This window comes from Ursus arctos, unplaced genomic scaffold, assembly GCF_023065955.2.
Source record: "Ursus arctos isolate Adak ecotype North America unplaced genomic scaffold, UrsArc2.0 scaffold_7, whole genome shotgun sequence".
Taxonomy (NCBI): Eukaryota; Metazoa; Chordata; class Mammalia; order Carnivora; family Ursidae; genus Ursus; species Ursus arctos.
This window is the reverse complement of record NW_026623089.1, coordinates 31,548,483-31,569,210: the sequence shown is the minus strand read 5'-3', so window position 1 is coordinate 31,569,210 and position 20,728 is coordinate 31,548,483. Positions and strand designations below refer to the sequence as shown.

The following is a 20,728-nucleotide window of genomic DNA, read 5'->3' as shown; positions in this document are numbered from 1 at the left end:
AGTCAGAATCTGAAGCCACTGTGGTTAGTCTATAACCCATTTTCTCTTGTACCATGTTGCTAGTCAAATGGTGTGGATCCACTACCTGAAGTATGTGTCTTTGTTCATGGAGCATGTGATAACTCTGTGGTTTGATGGCTATCAGGAAGACTTAAGAATTTTAGAGAAGTTTTAAACTTCACCTTCTCAGGTTGAGAAGCTGGATTTTTATCTAGAAGAGAGGGATTATGTAAAGTGGTTAGGAACTGACTTATAAAATCAGAATGCTTAGAGAATGGCGCAGTAAGGAATGAAAATGGGAAGAAAGAAAAGGAAAATATAAATGGATATGATGCAAGAAAAAATGAACATGGAAGCAATGGGGAAACCAGGATACAAAAAAGACTTTTGCCATGTACACAGATTTACTGGTCTGGAGAAAAATGTCCTACGGTATTCGTAGTCATAATCAACATAGGTCTAACCAGAGGGAAGTTATTTGGCTGAAAGAATGTGTCACGTGAAGGAAACACAGTGCCATTAGATCCCACAATGTGTGATAGCAGAGGAATTTCGAAGCTGTTCTTCTAGATCTCACCACTGGGAAAGCACTTGTTACTTAGACAGGGAGGACAGGAGGACCTTAAACAAAGGAGAATAATCTGGTGGTGACATCATGGAGATAAGCCTCCTGAGATTTAATTGTATTAAAAGTGTCTCAATGTGCCAAAGCACAGAACATGATACAGTAGTGAGGGAAATACCCTCTTCGGTGAGCACGCAAGAAAAGAAGAGGAGAAAAGTGGAAAGGTTGCATTTGCAAGAGAAATTATATTTGTGAAGAAGAGTTTCTTTGCCCAGATGAGTATATTTGAAAAGGATGTTATTTGTATGTAACTTTTTTCCTTAGGGACTGAGTCTCTTTGATAAAGAAAGACTGTCATTTCTGTTGAGCCAATCCTCACACTGCAAATACATTTGAGTAGAAATATATTCTGACATAAATATATTTATCTGGACATTGAAGGCATATCAAATGATACCCATTTAGAGAAGCAGAAGGCTGATTCTTCTAGATCCTAAGACAGTTCTGCTTATTGCATCTGTCCCAACGCAGATCAGGAACATTCCACCACAGCAGGGGAAACAGTGAGCTCTGCCCTTCAAATCTCTGCTGCTGTTTAAATATTTCATTATCTTTTTGTACTATAATTTGAATTTAATTTATCCAATGATGGGGAGATGTATGAATGATGGAAAATTTTTCTGTGCACTGTCTGGGCAGGTGAAGAGTGGGATAGCTGTCAGTGTCACCTGCCCATTTCGACCTGGAATTGCACCCTGCTCAACACCTGCGACCATACCTGTGACCTCTGGGTACTTCAGCAGCATCAGGAGTCCATATCTCAGGGTGGTGCTCGTTGTCTCTGTTCCTGCGCTAAACACGTCCCATATGGTAACGACCAAGTTGTCCATGGTAAATTCAGACTGTTTATTGTGTTTTTCCTAGAAATGATGTGTTACAATTACTTGATAAATAAGAGAGTCTCAGAAGTAACTTCACTCAATATGACACTGTTATTTGGTGTGAGCGCTACGGCTGAAGGTCAAGTTAGATAGCTGCTAGGGTTCTGTCCAACCGTTAAAATATAATCAGAGTTATAAACTTGGAACAAGTCCTTTCTGATTCTTCACTTTCTCGTCCCCTAGAGTCAATCAGTTGCTCTAATATTTCTTTGAAACATAATTTTTATTGTCCTCACTGCTACTATCAATTCTAGCATCTATTACCTATTTTATAATGTCTAACTTTCTCATTCAAACTTCCAGAACCACCCACCCCCCAAAATGCATCACTATTCCCAACTCATCAGTCATTACACCCATGACAGTTCCTCAGTTACAACCAAGATCACCTGTCTGAAAATTCCACCCACTTGATCACTGCACTTCTCATTCCCTGAGCCTACTTTGTTGTCTCTGTTGGTCAAAGCTACGGTTTCTTCGAAACCTACCTCATCTGTGAAGATTTCCTAGTGCCTTTCCAAAAGTAGGCATTTGTAGACTCCTGTCCATTCCTGTGTTACCTCATTTGTTACATCATCCCATTTCTGATCTTATTTCATGAAGGATGATATGTTGTGTATCATTAATCTTGAATGTGTATGAGTGTATATTTCAATCTGCCCCCAAATAAAGAACCAGCTTTAACACAATAAATGTAAAACCTGTAAAGTCATTTTCAGTGAGAATTTAGAAATATCTCAAGGTATCCAATATGGTTTGCACAGGAAATGGGTTAGACATGCAATTAATACATCTTTAGGAAGGACCATTTGTTTTGATACCCCAGTTTTATTGGGAAGAACACAGCTAATCCATGAGTCACACCACCCACAAGCTAAAGGGTCACATTATACCTTTTCTATTTTGATCAGGAAGTAGTCAATAAAGTCCCGAGGGTTACTGAAGTCCAGGGATTCTTGGTGTTCTTGTATTTTTTCCATAATAAACTTAAATTGGTTAGCAATGTTTTTAAATAACACATGATGACTTCCTGGAAGGTAATGTATTAAAAGAGGGAAAGCATTGTAGAGCTGAAAGAGGAAAGAATCATTCATTAATTCACTCAGCAAAGTTTAAGGGCCCATGTTATGTATTACACTCCTAGTTATACGCTGAGTAGAAAAAGGTGAGTAAGACATGCTTCCTGCTCCAGAACACACTTGGAATTTGAAGGAGAGGGAACTGACAAGATGTCTGGAGTTACAGTATGCACAAGTCACAAAGCAATTTCAAGTCCATTTAAATTTATTTCCTAGCCATACCTCTGTGAAGGAATCCAGGAGCTTACCATCTTTTCCCAAAGGAGAGTATTGCGGTTCAGAAAGGTCAGTCAACCATTCTAAGACATCAGTGTAGTAAGAGCTAGAACACAGTGTTCATCCCAGTTTGACTAAACGTTTTTCTACAGAGTCACCTAAAAAGTTTGCAGGGCTCACCCCCTTTTTTTGTAATGAAGAAACTGCATCAGAAAGATTAAAGAAATGCCCACATTACTTAGCTTAGAGATTTTATACCCTCAGGAATATGCACATTGCCCTTCTTCATCTGCCCAAGGCCAGTCCTAGAGTTTATGACTCTACTTTAGACAGTACCTCGTGACTGAATCCCCTTGGTAGTCACTGAAGCCATTTATTCAGGCCAGTAGCTTGTATCAAACTATAGAGAGAACGGAGAAATCTAGCTTCTGGGTCTAGCTCATTCCTTGCCTTGGCTAGGAATTCCTTGTCTTTGGAAAATATGCTTAATATCTCAGTTTCCTGTTCCAAAAAATGAGTAGACTCCTTGTTCTCTAGAGTCCTTTCCAGGTGGAACACATGACCTTATGATCCACACATAATTTTAGTTCTTAATGGTCATACAACATAGATCACTACCGTTTTCTGACTCTGCACCATAGTAAGAAATACATTTTACATCTTCAACCTCGTCATCTATGGATATAAAAACAGTTTCTCAAAAAAATACCTTGCTATAATTGATGCACTGTACTACATTTCTCTATTACTGTATTTCATGGTTTTTAAAATAATTTTTTAAAGATTTATTTTAGAGAGAGAGCAAGTAAGCACGGTGGGGAGGGGAAGAGGGAGAGAGAGAATCTCAAGCAGTCTCCCTGCTGAGTGCAGACCCTGAGGAGGGGCTCGATCCCACGCCCCTGAGATCATGACCTGACCCAAAACCACGTGTCTGATGCTTAACTTGAGCCACCTAGGTGCCCCCCTCTATTTCATGTTTAAAATTTCATTTCAATACTTAAAATTGATTTGATAACTAATTGGTTACAAATGCTATTTTGATAAAAATTACTTTAGCCATTTGTAAACTGGACAAAGGGATGAGGTAAGCATGAGCAATAGATTAGCTAGAAAATTATTTCCCATTTCAGAGAACCTTGACCTTACCTGTATCCAGGAGGTGCTTGAAATTAGGAGGTTTTCGTGAAAATATTCTAGCAAGGTTAAGAATGTTTTATCATCATACTCAAAACGATTCTGGAAAATAATGGAGCAGATCACATTGCAGGGAGCACAGCCCAGAAGGGAAGTAGGATCACAGGGAGATGCTAAAAAAAACAGAAGTTAAAAGTTAGAGCACAATTTTCATATGAATTTGACTGTTTAAAATGACTGAGAAGGGTTGACTTCTGGGATTCTTTTAAATATAAGGATTACTTGCACATGTCATCGTCACTGTAAACTCAACATGCCTAAGATTTATTGTTTCCTGAAACAAAGCTATCTAATCCAGTCCTTTATTAATTTTCCCCAAGTATTCTATTCACATTTTCTCCAAATAAGAGCCAAAAGATAATTCACAAGAAGGAGGTCACTTAAAAATATCTTGAAAGATGTATGATTTCTCTCATCTATGGAACATAAGAACTAGGAAGATCGGTAGGGGAAGAAAGGGATAAAGAAAGGGGGGTAATCAGAAGGGGGAATGAAGCATGAGAGACTATGGACTCTGAGAAACAAACTGAGGGCTTCAGAGGGGCGGGGGTGGGGGAATGGGATAGACTGGTGATGGGTAGTAAGGAGGGCATGTATTGCATGGTGCACTGGGTGTTATATGCAACTAATGAATCATCGAACTTTACATCAAAAACCAGGGATGTACTGTATGGTGACTAACATAATAAAAAAACATTAAAATAAAAAAAAGTATCTTGAAAGGTGTAAAGTTTAGCTGTCAGTGTGAATATTTCTTCATGATGCCCACAGGAAGCTCAGCAACCTGGTAAGAAGTTCAGGGGACTGGAGAAACTTGAAATCCTTATTTTATAAAACATGGTTGAAAAGCTGGGTATGCTTTTCTTGTAGAAGAGAACAATAATGAGAGAAATTGGAGTGCCATTTGGATATTTGAAAAAATACACTACAGTATTAGAACCAGGCTTCCTATATATAAAACACGACTCCATGTTTTGATGTTTGGTTGCCGACAACTTTTGAACCTCACCTTTTCTTCTCTTCACATCTGGACAAGCTGATAAGAAAGCTAAAAGTTGGGGCGCCTGGGTGGCTCAGTCGGTTAAATGTCTTTCTTTGACTCAGGCCATGATCCCAGGGTTCTGGGATCAAGCCTCACATCGGGCTCCCTGCTCAGCAGGGAGTCTGCTTCTCCCTCTCCCTTTGCCCCTCTCCCTGCTTGTGCTCTGTCTCTCAAATAAAAAATAAAATGTTAAAAAAAAAAAAAAGAAAGAAAGCTAAAAGTCTCCTTCCTTTGGAAGCAGGACACAGAAACTATACAAACACTAAGCTGCACACAGGAACTCATTCTTTACCCCATCCCTTAACCACCATAAAAACATAAAGGCAGTATCCTTTCCCTGCTCTCAAGGTGGTGGTGGTGTTTTTTAAGATTTTATTTATTTATTTGAGAGACAGGAATGAGAAAGAGAGAGCATAAGCAGGGTGAGGGGCAGAGAGAGAGGTACAAGCAGACTCCCTGCTGAGCAGGGGCCCAACACGGGACTCCATCCCAGGACCCTGGGTTCATGACCTGAGCCAAAGGCAGAAGCATAACCAACTGAGCCACCCAGGCGCCCCTATCAAGCTGTTTCTTAATCTGCCTAGGAGCTGCCCCACCCTCCACAGAAAGCCTCATTTTGTGAGTCATAAACTTTTTACATCCAAATGGGGTGTGTGTGGTACCATCAGTCTCAACATCTAAACCATATTTGGGGTGGGAGATACATCTTGCCTCTGTGAGACTGTTATAACTCCAAAAGGAGAAAAAGAAAACTTAGCAGCGATCAAAAAGTAGAAGTTATAACCAAAAATGTTCTTCCCAACATGTAAAAGAACGCTTCAATAGTCAGAGTTACCCAGCGGTGAAATGGGTTACCCAGGACTGTGAAGGCCCCATAGCTTGGAGGGATCGGGCAGAATGTGGGTGAGCATCGGTCAGGAAAATCCAAAATAATGAAATACTGTAGTAGTCTGTTAATAAGGTTCTTGATAAACAGAAATTAAACATATGAAAATATTTAATAAAGTAAGTTGAAAATTACAAAACTATGTATGTTCAAATCCCTTCTTCTGCCAGGTCTCTTACCCATTCCTCTGTAATAGTATACATCAAAAGTCTAACTGATATTCCCTCACACTCTACAGCCACTGCCAGAAATTTATTCCAAGGAAGAAACAAGAATCATGCAAATATTTTTAATAATTGCATTTTTTATATTAATAGCAGCAAAAAAAAAAAAGTCACGACAAGCTGTGTGGAATTTATATACCATCAGTTAAAAAACACAATGTCAGGGAAACCTGCGTGGCTCAGTAAGTTAAGCATCTAACTCGTAGTTTCAGCTCAGGTCATGATCTCCCGGTCGTGAGATCAAGCCCTGAGTCAGGCTCCCTGTTGAGTGTGGAGCCTGCTTAAGATTCTCTCACTCCCTCTGCCATATATATATATATATATATATATATATATATACACACACACAGTATATATATGTATATATATGTATGTGTAACACAATGGAAATTCACCACATAGAAAATAGCATTTAGTTGGAAAATATTTAAATATTGAGCTTCAAAAAACCACATATATCTCATGATCCTGATCTTACTCCTTTCCTGCCAAGTCTCCTACCCACCCCTTTCTCTTCCACCTCCCTCCCAGTCCTGCATGTGCACACACACATATACACTGAGCCAACTCGTGCTCCTGAGACTCCCTCCATTCACACCCAGACTCTTCCAGGTGAGCTAAAATGCAGCCCTAAGCACTGAGAAGGATTGGGTGTGAATCCTACCACTGAAGCACCAGTGCTTTTTTTTTTTTTATCCCTAGTTTTACTGAGAGAAGATTGACAGCAGTGTGTAAGTATAAAGTGCCCAACGTAATGATTTGTCATATGTTTATAGTGAAATGTTTGTGATGTTCTCAAGAAGTTACTAGGGACATTGCTTCATTTTTCAAGGTATTATGGCCAAAACTACTAGTTTCTTACCAAAATCCATGTTCTCCCCATTTTCCTATGAACACAGATAACGACATTTCCCAGTGCCTCTTAGAGTTGGTGTGGCCCTGTGACTGAGTTAGAGCCCATGGAATGTGAGAGAAGTTTGGTGTGCCATTGCCATACCTGGCCCACTGAAAACACAATTTGCTCTTTGCTTTGTTCTTTGCTCTCTGCTACCATGCAAAGAGATGAATTCTGGGTGATACTGGAAGCCTTGTGCTGAAGAGAGACATCAGGCCTCCCATCAACCTAGTGCCTGAAGAGGCTGTTATGCCAACCACTTGACCTCTCATTACTATTATGGGAGCAAAAAAGCAACTTCTGTGCTTGAGCCATCAGATCTCTCTGTAGCCTATCTCAAATAGCATATAGTCTTCCCAAGCTAGTACTGTTAATTACATAAGGAAATACACACCATTGGTTTTTTTTAACGCTTCCACCAGACACAAGGCTTCCTCTTGAATTCTGTCCTCGATAGTCTTCTTTCCCATCCCCATATTCCGTAAAACCGTGAGGGAAAAGCGCCGGGTTTGCTTCCATTTTTCTCCATTGCTGAAAACAACTCCTATCAAAGAGAGAGAGACAGAGAGAGGAATGACCTCCATTACCATGAATTGCAGCTGAGCGTCTTCATCTCAGAACATGACAGTCACACTTAAGCAGGGATGTAAACAGAGTGGTCTCAGCCACAGGCATTTGCAACAAGCCCTGCTTTACCGCCCTCCTGTTGACCCTGCCTAGGATCTGTCAAGACTCTGGGTTTGACGTATTACTCAACTCATCTTCATCTGTTAGCTCCTTCAGACCTCAGAATAACTCTGTGAACCAAGTGTTTTGTCCCCTATTTTACTGATAATCATGGAGGCAAAATGCTTGCTCTGTGATCACACAGGTGATAAATCATGGTGAATCCAAGTCCTAGGTGACATTTTCAGGGCTGATTTTTGCATGTTGTAAATGAATTGTGGGAAAGGCAATAAACAGAGTCGATTCTCAAGAGAAGGAGAGATTGCTCTTGTGCACTGGAAAGTTCATGAATATCTGTTCCTCCTCATTTTCACATGTCCCCTGTGTTTGTTAAATCTCTTCCATGAAACATGGCCTCAACACCAGTGAAATTCAGTCAGACTTCTGGAGCCAGGACAAGATCAGGAGAAAAAAAATAAGTTTCTCAGAGGAAACTTGTCCATAAAGATTTTAAAGAACAATGTAGAAGAAATGACCCCATTCAGGCCTTATCTCCTTTTGCAGAAACCCAGTGACCCACCAGAGGACTGGATAGTTTAAGGCCAGCATCAAAACAAATGGAAGACAGTTCAAGTACTTCAGTTTAAAAAGCTTTTTCTAAGATCACATGCAATCCATATGTACTCACTATGCGTTTTTCCATAATCCTCTTCTCCAAGCAAATTTGTGCTTTATGTTTTGTATTCTGTTGGATTCAAATATTTCGTATGCTTTTTTTTTTTTTAAGAAGAATAAAAGACTGAAAGCAAGGCTAGAAATACTTCAAACCTATGTTGGCTCCATGCACACTATGGGAGTTTCCTAAAATAGTCTCTTGGCAACCATGACTCAGGCCAGAAAGCAAAATGTTGGTGACTAGGGTATTTGAGTCATTTTCCTCCCTTCTCTTTTCTCTCAGTCTCTTATTATCTTAAATGAAATGAACATTATCTTAACTGGCCATAATTTAAAGTGAACACAAATTCATAGAATGGTAACTGTTAGATGATTTCCTTTCATTGCATCTAGTGTTTCACGGAGGCATTGTGTGTCCCCTTCATTATCTACAATATGGATTAATGATCCTTTGTAGAAAAATGTTGGAATTATGCTGTTTTTATAACCTTCTCTAAGTACTTACAATTTCTCTATCCCTTAGCCTGTTTGGAGTCTTTGCAACTTACAAACCCACATACATTCCCCAAATAGAGACATACCTAACCCCTTGGTGATCCAGTCCACCATTGGGAAACCGCCTCTTCCAGAAAACTCCTCACTGCGATCAATCAGAGCTTCCTTCACTGCTTCATGTCCATATAACACGACAGTGGGCTTCATGCCAAAATACACAGTGAACATGGGACCATAACTCTCTGCTAGCTGGGAAATGAACAGGAGGTGCAAGAGTAGCAGAATTTCAAAACTAGGAATGAATGTAGATAAGTGAGGAAAATAGTTTTAATCTTACCGAAGAGACATTTTAATATTCACTCACCCATTATAGAAGATTTCAACTGCTCGAACTAGTAATTTAATAAATCACATTAAGTGGTAATTATCATTGTAATTGGTAACACTGCTATTATTATTACCATCATCATCAACAGTTTATTCTTTATTCAGCTCCTACTATGTGACAGGGGCTATGTTATGGATTTTATTCATATTATTTTATTAACTTTTATCTGCCAAATCTATAACAACACCAATTTTCCCCTTCCTTCCTATAGTTACACTAAATGGTGTGTTTCTCATCCTGCTTAAGGCAAGTTCCTCCTCTTGGCCCCTGTGTAGACTCATAATCATCCCTCATTATCCACCCTCCACATCTTTTTAGCACCAGAGATCTCTAGATTTTAATAATACATAAGGAACTGGTGATTTAGTCACAGACATTTCCCAGTTTCCCTGTGTGGCTATGTGACTAAGTTTGCATGAACTGCTGTTTTTTTTAAGATTTTATTTATTTATTTGACAGAGACAGCCAGTGAGAGAGGGAACACAGGCAGGGGAGTGGGAGAGGAAGAAGCAGGCTCCTAGCGGAGAAGCCTGATGTGGGGCTCCATCCCAGAACACTGGGATCATGCCCTGAGCCGAAGTCAGACGCTTAACAACTGCGCCACCCAGGCGCCCCTGCATGAACTGCTATTAACAGAAATGATGTGTGCAAATCCTACACACATCCTGCATAAATGCTAAATGCATGCCCTCCGTCACTCCCCCTAGCCATGGACTGAAATGACAGCACGGAGATAGCCCCACTGTGTTCGTGCACATGAGACCAATAGCCTAGGTACCCAGGATGATAAACTACAAGACTGAGAAAACCTGGTTCTCTGGATGACCTCAAGGAAGACAGGCAGCCCAATAGCCCTCAGCTCTATATCATTCTGTAAGACAGAAATAAGCTCCTGTCTTCTTTCAGCCACTGTGTTATTGGGATCTTTCTGTCATGGCAGCTTATTTGGTATTCTAAATGATGTAGGACCTACACTCTTGCAACTTACCCAAGGTTTGAGTCCTCCTGCTACCTTACAAATCATTCTCCATAAAGCAACCAGAGTGATCTTTTCACAAGGCAAATGCTAACATGAGAGTCCTCTCTAAGCACATTAATGGCATCGCATTGCTTGTGAGCTAAAGATCAATATATTTTGTTTAAGTAGGCTCCAAGCCCAGCACGGAGCGCAACACAGGGTTTGAACTCACAGCCTGAGATCAAGACCTGAGCTGAGATCAAGAGTCAGATGCTTAAATAACTGAGCTATCCAGGCACCGCTAAAAACAATATTCTTAAAAGCCTTTAAAGACCTACATGCTCTGGCCCCTACTTACTTCTCCAGTCTCATCCCACACCATGTTTTCATTTCCTCTCTGGACTATAAGCAAACTGGTCCTCTTTCAGAGACGCCAACAAGTAAGTCTCCTCCAGACTGAAACAGCCTGGAACAAACTTACATCTGTATTTTGTCTGGTTAATGCTTGATCATTCTTTAGAACTCAGCTCCAGGTTCACTTCCTTAGAGAACCCTTTGCTGACTATTCCTCCCATCCCTTCTCCTCCAAACTCCATGGCCTCTTGCTACTGTGTCCCTGTAACATGATTTGTAATCAGGCACTCATTTGCATGATTACTTTACAAATACATGGCTGCCCTCTAGACTATAAATTCCATAATGCTAGGTCTTTGTTTTTCATTCACCATTGAAATACCCCAGCATCCAACAGAGTGCCTAATACAAAGCAGGCATTCAGTAACTTGTTCAATACCTGATATACTCAAGGAATATGTGCAAAATACAATTATTATTCACATTTTATAGAAATGGAAATTAAGGCTCAGAGAGATTTTTAAAATTTGCTGAACGCTGTGAGTTTACAAGTGGATGAGCTGGGTGCTGACATAATGCCTTTGAGTCCACAGACCAAAACACAGAAAGGAGCTTCCACAGGCTGTGTTCTGGTTACTTGCTATCTCAGGGAAGACAGATTTCAGACAATTCCTTCAAGATTTAGAGAGCTATTGCCATTTAAATAGCTAGGAATAGAGGAGTTATTCACTCACTCATTGAGCAAATATAATAGAAACTGAAAATCCTGGAATCATGAGTTATTTCCTTGACTTAAATAAATGTGTGCTTTTATGAAACTTTTAGTGTTGTGACACTGCATATCAGTAAAAGTTTCTTTTTTTTTTTAATTGAAAGCAGTTTCATTGCCATTAGAGTTTACCAAAGAATAATTACTAAAAAGGAGACCTGGTCACAACATGGACAGGGAATTCCTTCTTTCGGCAATTTCAACAATCATCTCATGGATCTCACTCCCTTCTGGCAGCCTTCCAGCTGTGTATCACTCAAAATCATGCCTGGGTATCCAACAGACACTTCCTGTTCAAACCACGGTCTTAAAACATGGTGTCTGGGATCATATTTTATTTAGATATAAGGTGCTAACTGCAGACAACGAAAAGGAAAGTAATCATACTCACCTTGCTTAGGGATTTGCTGATGTTCTTAGTATTTATCTGAAGGATATTTCCAATAATTGGGAGAGGAGTGGGGCCAGGCGGCAGCTTCCCTTTGGCACGGCTGCGATTCCACAGAAAGAAAGGAATCAAACAAGAAAGACATATCAACAGAACTATGAAGAGATCCATTGCTATGCTTTCTGTAAATGCAGTTGAAAGCTTGGTATCCAGTGCCTTTATAAATACTAAGTGCAAGCTGATCACCAAACATGCACTGTTTTGAACTTTTGGATAAATAATTGTTTTATCTTCAGTGGACTCTGACCCACTGGTAAAGGTTAAAACAAAACAAGTAACCTTAGCACTGATAAATATCTAGGTTTTCAGTGGCAATCCCAACTAAAAAAATAAGACTTGCTCAGAGATGTTTGTATTTTAATAGTAAAATTGAAAGCTATCAGATTTTCAAAGAGCTGGAATTCATGATCTTGACACATCATGAAAGAATATCTCATGTCAAAATTTATCATTCCATGAGCAGAAGAAAGAAGCACTCTCTTGTGGCCCTTTCCCAGAAAATCCAGGAAAATGCCAGAATTAAGAGACATAAAGGAGGAGGCAGGGTAAAAAAGAAGGATATAGGGAGCTAGTCTCTCCTAGAGAGGAGGAGAGATATTCCAAATCTCTTGACAAAGCCCTTTTCCATATGTCAGGAGTTCTGACACACTTAACTGCCAAGGGGGGATGCAGGACCAACAGACAATATATAGGAGGCAAGAATCTACCAAGTCAAGGAGAGAAATCACTCAAGCAGTGGAAAGTCCCTTGGCTGCATGTCACCCATCCTTCCCCCTGCACATCCGTTTCCAGTGAGAACAAGAGTCTACATTGCTCTTTCTCATGTTGGAGAAGAAATATACTCCAGCATTCAATACTATAAATATTTGAAAGTGTCTAGAAACTCACAGATATGAACAAAACTTCAATACTCAAATATATTTGAGGGGGAATCCTCTTACACTGTTGGTGGGGATGCAAGCTGGTACTAGTCTGGAAAACAGTGTGGAAGTTCCTCAAAAAGTTGAAAATAGAGCTACCCTATGACCCAGCAATTGCACTACTAGGTATTTACCCCAAAGATACAAATGTAGTGACTCAAAAGGACACCTCCATCCCAACATTTATAGCAGCAATGTCCACAATAACCAAACTATGGAAAGAGTCAGACGTACATCAGCAGATGAATGGATAAAGAAGATGTGGTATATACATACAATGGCATACTATTCAGTCATCAAAAAATGAAATATTGCCACTTGCAATGACATGGATAGAACTAGAGGGTATTATGCTATGCGAAATAACTCAATCAGAGAAAGACAATTATATGATCTTGCTCGTATGTCAAATTTAAGAAACAAACAAAGGATCATAGGGGAAGAGACAAAAAAAAAAACAAGATGAAATCAGAGCGGGAGATAAACCTAAGAGACTCTTAGTCACAGGAAACAAACTGAGGTTTGCTGGAGAGGAGGGAGGTGGGGGATGGGGTAACTGGGTGATAGACGTTAAGGAGGGCACATGATGTAATGAACACTGGGTATTATATAAGACTGATGAATCACTGGCCTCTACCTCTGAAACCAATAATAGATTACATGTTAATTAATTGAATTTAAGTTTTAAAAAATGGAAAAAAAGATATTTGAGGAAATCCAACAAGGTATAACGAACATCACACTTAAAAATCAAAACACTAAACCCTGAAGAAGCTAACATCAAGAAAACAGAAAATGTTAAAATGAGTTTAACATCAGATATATCAAATCTGTGCCTTCAGAGAGGTGTCAATATGGTGGAGCTCTAAGGGGCCCTGAGCTTGTCTTGTCCCTGGAAGGCAGCTAGATGAGCTTCAAATCATTTCTGAACAACTAGGAAATTGATCTGAGGATAAAGAAAACAATCACAGTTGGAGGGAGAGAATGTGGCTGATGAGAGGTTATCTTAACAAACAAATCAAAGCACACCCAGTTAAAAGTCCAAACACTCCCCACTACAAGCAAGGAGGACCTCTGTAGAGGATTGACCTTTGGGAAAGTGCAGCCAAAACGTGACAGCAGAGAGCATCCAGCACACAGCACAAAGACTTCCTGAAACTCCAGGCCCTGGATAGTATGACCCCTTCTTAATATAGTCAGGAGAGGAAACATAATAAGCTTCATGATATGGAGGGTGTAAGATGGTGGAGGAGTAGGGGACCCTATTTCAACCGGTCCCCTGAATCAAGCTGGATGTCTACCAGACCATTCTGAACACCCATGAAAACAGCCTGAGATATAAGAAGATATATCTGATCTCTACAAACAGAACTTCTCTGGTGGTTGGTCTTGAGCTATAAACTGGGGAGCCGAGAGTCTGAGGGCAGATATCGGAAGATAAATGGAAACACAGGAGAGAGCTTCCATGAACTTGTGCCAGGAACCCAAAAGCCACCCACACTGGGGACAGGGCACAGACTCACAGACTAGTAGCGGTGGGGAAAGGTCTCTAGGACACCACACCAGACTGAAACCTGGAACTCAGGAGCGTGCGTGCGAACTGGTGGCAGCTGGCAGTTCTAGAAGCACAAAGGGCGGAGAAGTGCCAGCCCTGGGAGCAAGGACTGGGAGAGCGGCTGTGGGGCGCACAACCCAGGACACTGCAGGTTTTTAGTGGCACTGACAGAAATGGAGTCAGTGTGGCCTGGAGAGCTCAGTGAAGAGCAGACTGCGATTTCTCTGTTCTGAGACAGAGTGCTGCTCTGACTCTCAGAAGAGACACAGAAAGCTGCCAGGGGAAGCCACCAGAGAACAAAAGCCCCCAAAAAATGGTTCTCACTGAGCCCACCCACCCCCACAGGGGGCAGGGCAACTCTGCCCAAATATGGTTGCCTGAGTATCAGCGTGGCAGGCCCCTCCCCCAGACGGCAGGCTGCAAGAACAAGAAGCCCACATCCCTAAGGTCCCTATAAAACAGGTGCATCTTGCTTGGGTCCTGGTCAATAATTTGGACTCTGTACATTCCTGCATCCACACCTCATCAGAATGACAAAGAGGAGGAACCACCAAAGGATAGAAACAGAAACTTAAGCCTCTGCCACAGAACTAATGGATACGGATATAACCAAGATGTCAGAAATGGATTTCAGAGTAACAATTATCAAGATGATGTATAGGCTTGAGAAAAATATTAACGAAAATATGGAATCTCTAAGGGCTGAAATGAGAACTAATCTGGCAGAACTTAAAAATGCTATGAATAAAATGCAGTCTAAACCGGATGCTCTGCCTGCCAGGGTAAACGAGGCAGAAGAAGGAATTAGTGAGCTAGAGAATAAGATGATAGAAAAGAAGGAAAAAGAGTTGGCATGGGAAAAACAATTCCAATTTCAAGAAACTAAGCTGACAGAGACTACTGACTCAGTGAAATGTTCCAATATCAGAATTATCAGGATCCCCGAGGAGGTGGAGAAGGAGAGAGGTCTAGAAGATATATTTCAGCAAATCGTAGCTGAGAACTTTCCTAATCTGGGGAAAGAGGCAGAGAGGACCCCTCCCAAGGTCAATGAGAACAGACTGACACCATGACATATAATAGTACAATTTGCAAATCTTAGATCCAAGGAAACAATCTTGAAAACGCCGAGGGGGAGGAGATTCCTTACATACAGAGGGAGGAACATCAGAATAATGTCAGACCTGTCCACAGAGACCTGGCAAGCCAGAAAGGGCTGGCAAGACATATTCAAAGCACTAAATGAGAAGAACATGCAGCCAAGGATACTGTATCCAGCAAGGCTGTCATTCATAATGGATGGAGAGACAAGAAGCTTCCAAGACCAGCAGAAACTGAAAGAATATGTGACCATCAAGCCAGCCCTGCAAGAAATATTAAGGGGGGTTCTATATAAGAAGACTCCAAGAGTGATACAGAGCAGAAATTTACAGAGACAATCTATAGAAACAAGGACCTCACAGACAACATGATGACAATAAAATCATATCTCTCAATAATCACCCTCAATGTGAATGGCCTAAATGCTCCCATAAAACGCCACAGGGTTGCAGACTGGATAAGACATGACCCATCCATATGCTATCTATAAGAGACTCACCTTGAACCTAAAGATACATTTAGACTGAAAGTGAAGGGATGGAGAACCATTTTTCATGCCAACAGACCTCAAAAGAAAGCTGGGGTAGCAATTCTCATATCAGACAAATTAGATTTTAAGCTGAAGACTGTAGTTAGAGATACAGAAGGACACTGTATTATTCTTAAAGGGTATATCCAACAAGAGGATCTAACAATTCTAAATATCTATGTCCCAAACAGCGTAGCGTGCAATTACATAAGCCAACTGTTAGCCAAAGTAAAGAAACATATAGATAATAATACGTTAATAGTAGGGGACCTCAACACCCACTTTTAGCAACAGACAGATCATCTAAGCAGAAAATCAACAAAGAAGAGCTTTGAATGACACACAGGACCAGATGGACTTCATAGATGTATACAGAACATTCCACCCTAAAACAACAGAATACTCATTCTTTTCAAGCGCACAGGGAACTTTCTCCAGAATAGACCATATACTGGGTCAAAAAAAAAAGGTCTCAATCCAGTCATCTGTTGAAGGGCATCTTGGCTCCTTCCATGATTTAGCTATTGTGGACTTTGCTACTAAGAAGATGTGGTCCATATATACAATGGAATATTACTCAGCCATTAAAAAGAATGATTTCTCAACATTTGCTGCAACATGGATGGCACTGGAGAAGATAATGCTAAGCGAAATAAGTCAAGCAGAGAAAGACAATTATCATATGGTTTCAGTCATTTATGGAACATAAGAAGTAGGAAGAAGGGTAGGAGAAGAAGAGGAAGAAGAAAGGGGGGGTAAATAGAAGGGGGAATGAACCATGAGAGACTATGGACTCTGGGAAACAAACTGAGGGCTTCAGAGGGGAGGGGGGTGGGGGAATGGGATAGGCTGGTGATGGGTATTAAGGAGGGCACATATTGCATGGTGCACTGGGTGTTATACACAAGTAATGAATCATGGAACTTTACTTGAAAACTAGGGATGTACTGTATGGTGACTAACATAATATAATAAAAATAAATTAAAAAAAAACAGGTCTCAACCGATACCAAAAGACTGAGATTATTCCCTGCATATTTTCATACTACAATGCTTTGAAACTGGAACTCAATCACAGGAAAAAATTTGGAAGAAACTCAAACACTTGGAAGCTAAGGACCATCCTGCTTAAGAATGTTTAGGTAAACCAGGAAATTAAAGAAGAACTTAATCAATTTATGGTAACCAATGAGAATGAAAACACATCGGTCCAAAACCTATGGGATACTGCAAAGGTGGTCCTAAGGGGGAAATACATAGACATCCAAGCCTCACTCAAAAGAATAAAAAATCTAAAATAAGACCCTATACTCACCTTAAACAACCGGAGATGGAACAGAAGAACAGGCCTAAGCCATGCACAAAAAGAGAACTGATTAAGATTAGAGCAGAGATCAATGAATAGACTTTCATAATACACAAAAGACAGAAACTTAGACATGATGACAAGACAGAGGAATTCTCCCCCAAAAGAAAGATCAAGAAACGATCACAGCCAGGGATTTGCTCCAAACAGATATAAGCTATATATCTGAACAAGAATTTAGAACAACAGTCACAAGAAGACTAGCTGGGCTTGAAAGAAGAAGACACCATAGAAACTCTGGCTGTGGATAAAAGTCCTAAAAATTAGGCCGAAATAAAAAATGCTATAATTGAGATGCTAAACTGCCTGAATATAATCACAGTGAGGATGGAAGAAGCAGAGAATCAAATAGGTGATAGAGACAGAAGATAAAATTATGGAAAATAATGAAGCTGAAAAGAAGACGGAAAGAAATCTATGAGATCAAAATATAGACTTGGGAACTTAGTGATTCCACAGAGCGCAATAATATCCATATCATAGGAATCACGGAAGAAAAAAAGGGGAGAAAGGGGGCAGAAGGTTTATTAGAATAAATTATAGCTGAGAACTTCCCTAATCTGGGAAAAGAAACAAGCATTCAAGGCCAGGAGGCACAGAGAACTCCTGTCAAATTCAACAAAAACAGGTCAACACAGGGGCACCTGGGAGGCTCAGTCAGTTAAGCAACTGACTTTGGCACAGGTCATGATCTTGGGGTCCTGGGATGGAGCACCATGTCGGGGATTCTGCTTCTTTCTCTCGCTCTCAAATAAAAAAAAATTCTTTGAAGAAAAAAAACAGGTCAACATCAAGACATATCAAAGTTTAACTTGCAAAATACAACGATAGAGAATTCTGAAAGCAGCTGGGGACAGAAGGTCCTTAACCTACAAGGGTAGACACATAAGGTTAGCAGCAGATCTGTCCACAGAAATTTGGCAGGACAGAAAAACGTGGCATGATATATTCAATGTGCTACATGGGAAAAACATGCAGCCACGAATACTTTATCCAACAAGGCTATCAGTCAGAATAGGACTGATTAATAGAGTTTCCAAGAGAAGCAAAAATTAAAGGAGTTCGTGAACACTAAACCAGCCCTCCAAGTAATATTATTTGAGTGATAAAGAGAGACCAAAAGCAACAAAGACTAGAAAGGAACAGAGACAATTTACAGGAACAGTGATTTTACAAGTAATACAATGAATGGCACTAAATTCATACCAATCAGTAATTACTCTGAACGTAAATGGACTCAATGCTCCAATCAAAAGACATGGGGGTATCAAAATGGATTTAAAAAAAAAAGACTCATTGATATCCTGTTTATAAGAGATTTATTTTAGACTCAAAGACCTCCAGATAGAAAGTAAAGAGGTGGAAAAACCATCTATCATGCTAATGGACATCAAAAGAAAGCTGGAGTAGCCATCATTATAGCAGACAAACTGAATTTTATTTTCTTAAATTTTTTATTTAAATTCAATTTAGTTAACATATCCTGTATTATTAGTTTCAGGGGTGGAATTTAGTGATTCATCAGTTGCATATAACACCCAATGCTCATTACATCAGGTGCCCTCCTTATTAATGCCCATCACCCAATTACCCCATCTCCCCACACACACACAAATTAGATTTTAAACCAAAGACTAATGAGAGATGAAGAATGGCACTCTATCTATCCAACAAGATCTAACAATTGTAAATATGCCCCCTACATGAGAGCAACCAAATTTATAAATTAATCAATAACAAACCAAAAAAACCCATGGATAATAATACAATAATAGTAGGGACTTTAACACCCCATTCACAGCAATGGACAGATCATCTAAGCAGAAGATCAACAAGGAAACAAGGGCTTTGAATGACACGCTGGACCAGATGGACTTACCAGATATGTTCAGAGCATTTCATCCTAAAGCAGCAGAATACGCATTCTTTTTGAGTGCTCATGGAATATTATCCAGAGTAAATCACACACTGGGTCACAAATCAGGCCTCAACCAGGACAAAAAGACTGAGATCATACCGTGTATATTTTTGGAACAAGCCTATGAAACTTTAAGTCAACCACAAGAAACAATTTGGAAAGACTATGAATACATGGAGGTTAAAGAATATCCTATTAGGGGCACCTGAGTGGCTCACATGGTTAAGCGCCTGCCTTCCGCTGAGGTCATGATCTCTGGGTCCTGGGATGGAGTCCTACATCTAGCTCCCTGTTGGGCGGTGAGTCTGCTTCTCCCTCTGCCTTTCCCCCCTGCTTGTGCTCTATCTCTCTTTCTCTCTCTCAAATGAATAAATAAAATCTTAAAAAAAAAAAGAACATCCTACTAAAAAATGAATGGGTTAACCAGGAAATTAAAGGAGAAATTTTAAAAAACTATATGGAGGGGAGGGAAAAGATGGCGGAGAAGTAGGGGTCCCATTTTTCAGCTAGTCCCCTGAGTCGAGCTGGATATGTACAAGACCATCCTGAAAACCCATGGAATCAGCCTGAGATGCAGGAAGATACACCTGGATCTCTACAAATGAACATCTCCAGCACTGAGTATTGAGGTACGAAGCGGGGAGCTGTGAATCCACGCACAGATATCAGAAGAAAAACGGAAGGATGAGGGAGCCTCTGCGTTCTGGTGCCGGGAAGCAGTAGCCACTTGCACTGGGGAGCGGGCCGGACTTGTGGACCGGCACCTGCGACAGAGCTGACTGAGACCATGAGCCCGGGAACCCGCATGCGACCAGACTGAAAACTGAGGCTCCAGAGTGCTCACTGGAACCGGACTGATACTGGGAGCTTGGGAGCGTGCACGCGTGACCAGACAAAACTGGCGCTCCAGAGTGTGCGCGAACCACAGTGAAACAGGGAGCTTGGGAGTGCATACGGGAACCGGGGGCAGCTGGCGGTGATAGAAACACAAAGGACAGAGAGGTGTGGGTCATGGAAGTGAGGGCAGGGACACCAGCTGTGGGATGCACAACTCAGAACGCTGCAGGGTTTTTGGCAGCACCAACAGAAACAGAGTTAAAGCGGCCAAGAGAGCTCAGTGGAGAGCAGACTGCGATCTCTCTGTTCTGAGACAGAGGCTAGGATACGGCCACTGCTGCTGTGACTCTCAGAAGAGGCACAGCAAACCGCCAGGGAAAGCCGCCAGAGAACAAAAGCCCAGATATAACAGCTCACATTGTGCCAATCCCCATCCCCCCTTGCAGGGGACAAGGAGACTCTACCCAAACAGGGTTGCCTGAATATCAGTGCAGCAGACCCCTCCCCCAGAAGGCAGGCTGAAAAATCAAGAAGCCCACATCCCTAAGGTCCCTATAAAACAAGTGCACACTGCCTGGGTCCTGTCAATAATTAGGGCTCTGGGCAACCCCGCAATCTCTCCTCATCAGAATGACGAGGAGGAGAAATCCCCCCCCAGCAAAAAAAAAAAAGATAATGAGTCTGTGGCCTCTGCCACAGAACTGATG

At 40.9% G+C, this 20,728-nt stretch overlaps 1 protein-coding gene across 3 annotated transcripts in view; it reads right to left on the bottom strand.

Moving 5' to 3' along the window:
• The window catches only part of LOC113251748 (cytochrome P450 2C21), a 76,647-nt gene extending 56,130 nt beyond the window's left edge, over nt 1–20,517 (bottom strand). Inside the window, exons 1-6 of one of the 3 annotated variants that reach the window (XM_026493721.4) lie at nt 11,739–20,517; nt 8,965–9,127; nt 7,437–7,586; nt 3,948–4,108; nt 2,400–2,576; nt 1,344–1,485 (exon numbers count right to left, since the gene is read on the bottom strand). In XM_026493721.4, coding sequence (XP_026349506.3) covers nt 1,344–1,485; nt 2,400–2,576; nt 3,948–4,108; nt 7,437–7,586; nt 8,965–9,127; nt 11,739–11,906 — 961 coding nt within the window. In that variant the 5' untranslated portion in view covers nt 11,907–20,517. Of the gene's footprint in view, nt 1–1,343; nt 1,486–2,399; nt 2,577–3,947; nt 4,109–7,436; nt 7,587–8,964; nt 9,171–11,738 lie in introns of all 3 variants that reach the window. The other 2 variants (XM_048218835.2, XM_057308853.1) reach the window with 2 other exon arrangements.
• Nucleotides 20,518–20,728: the final 211 nt, after the last annotated feature.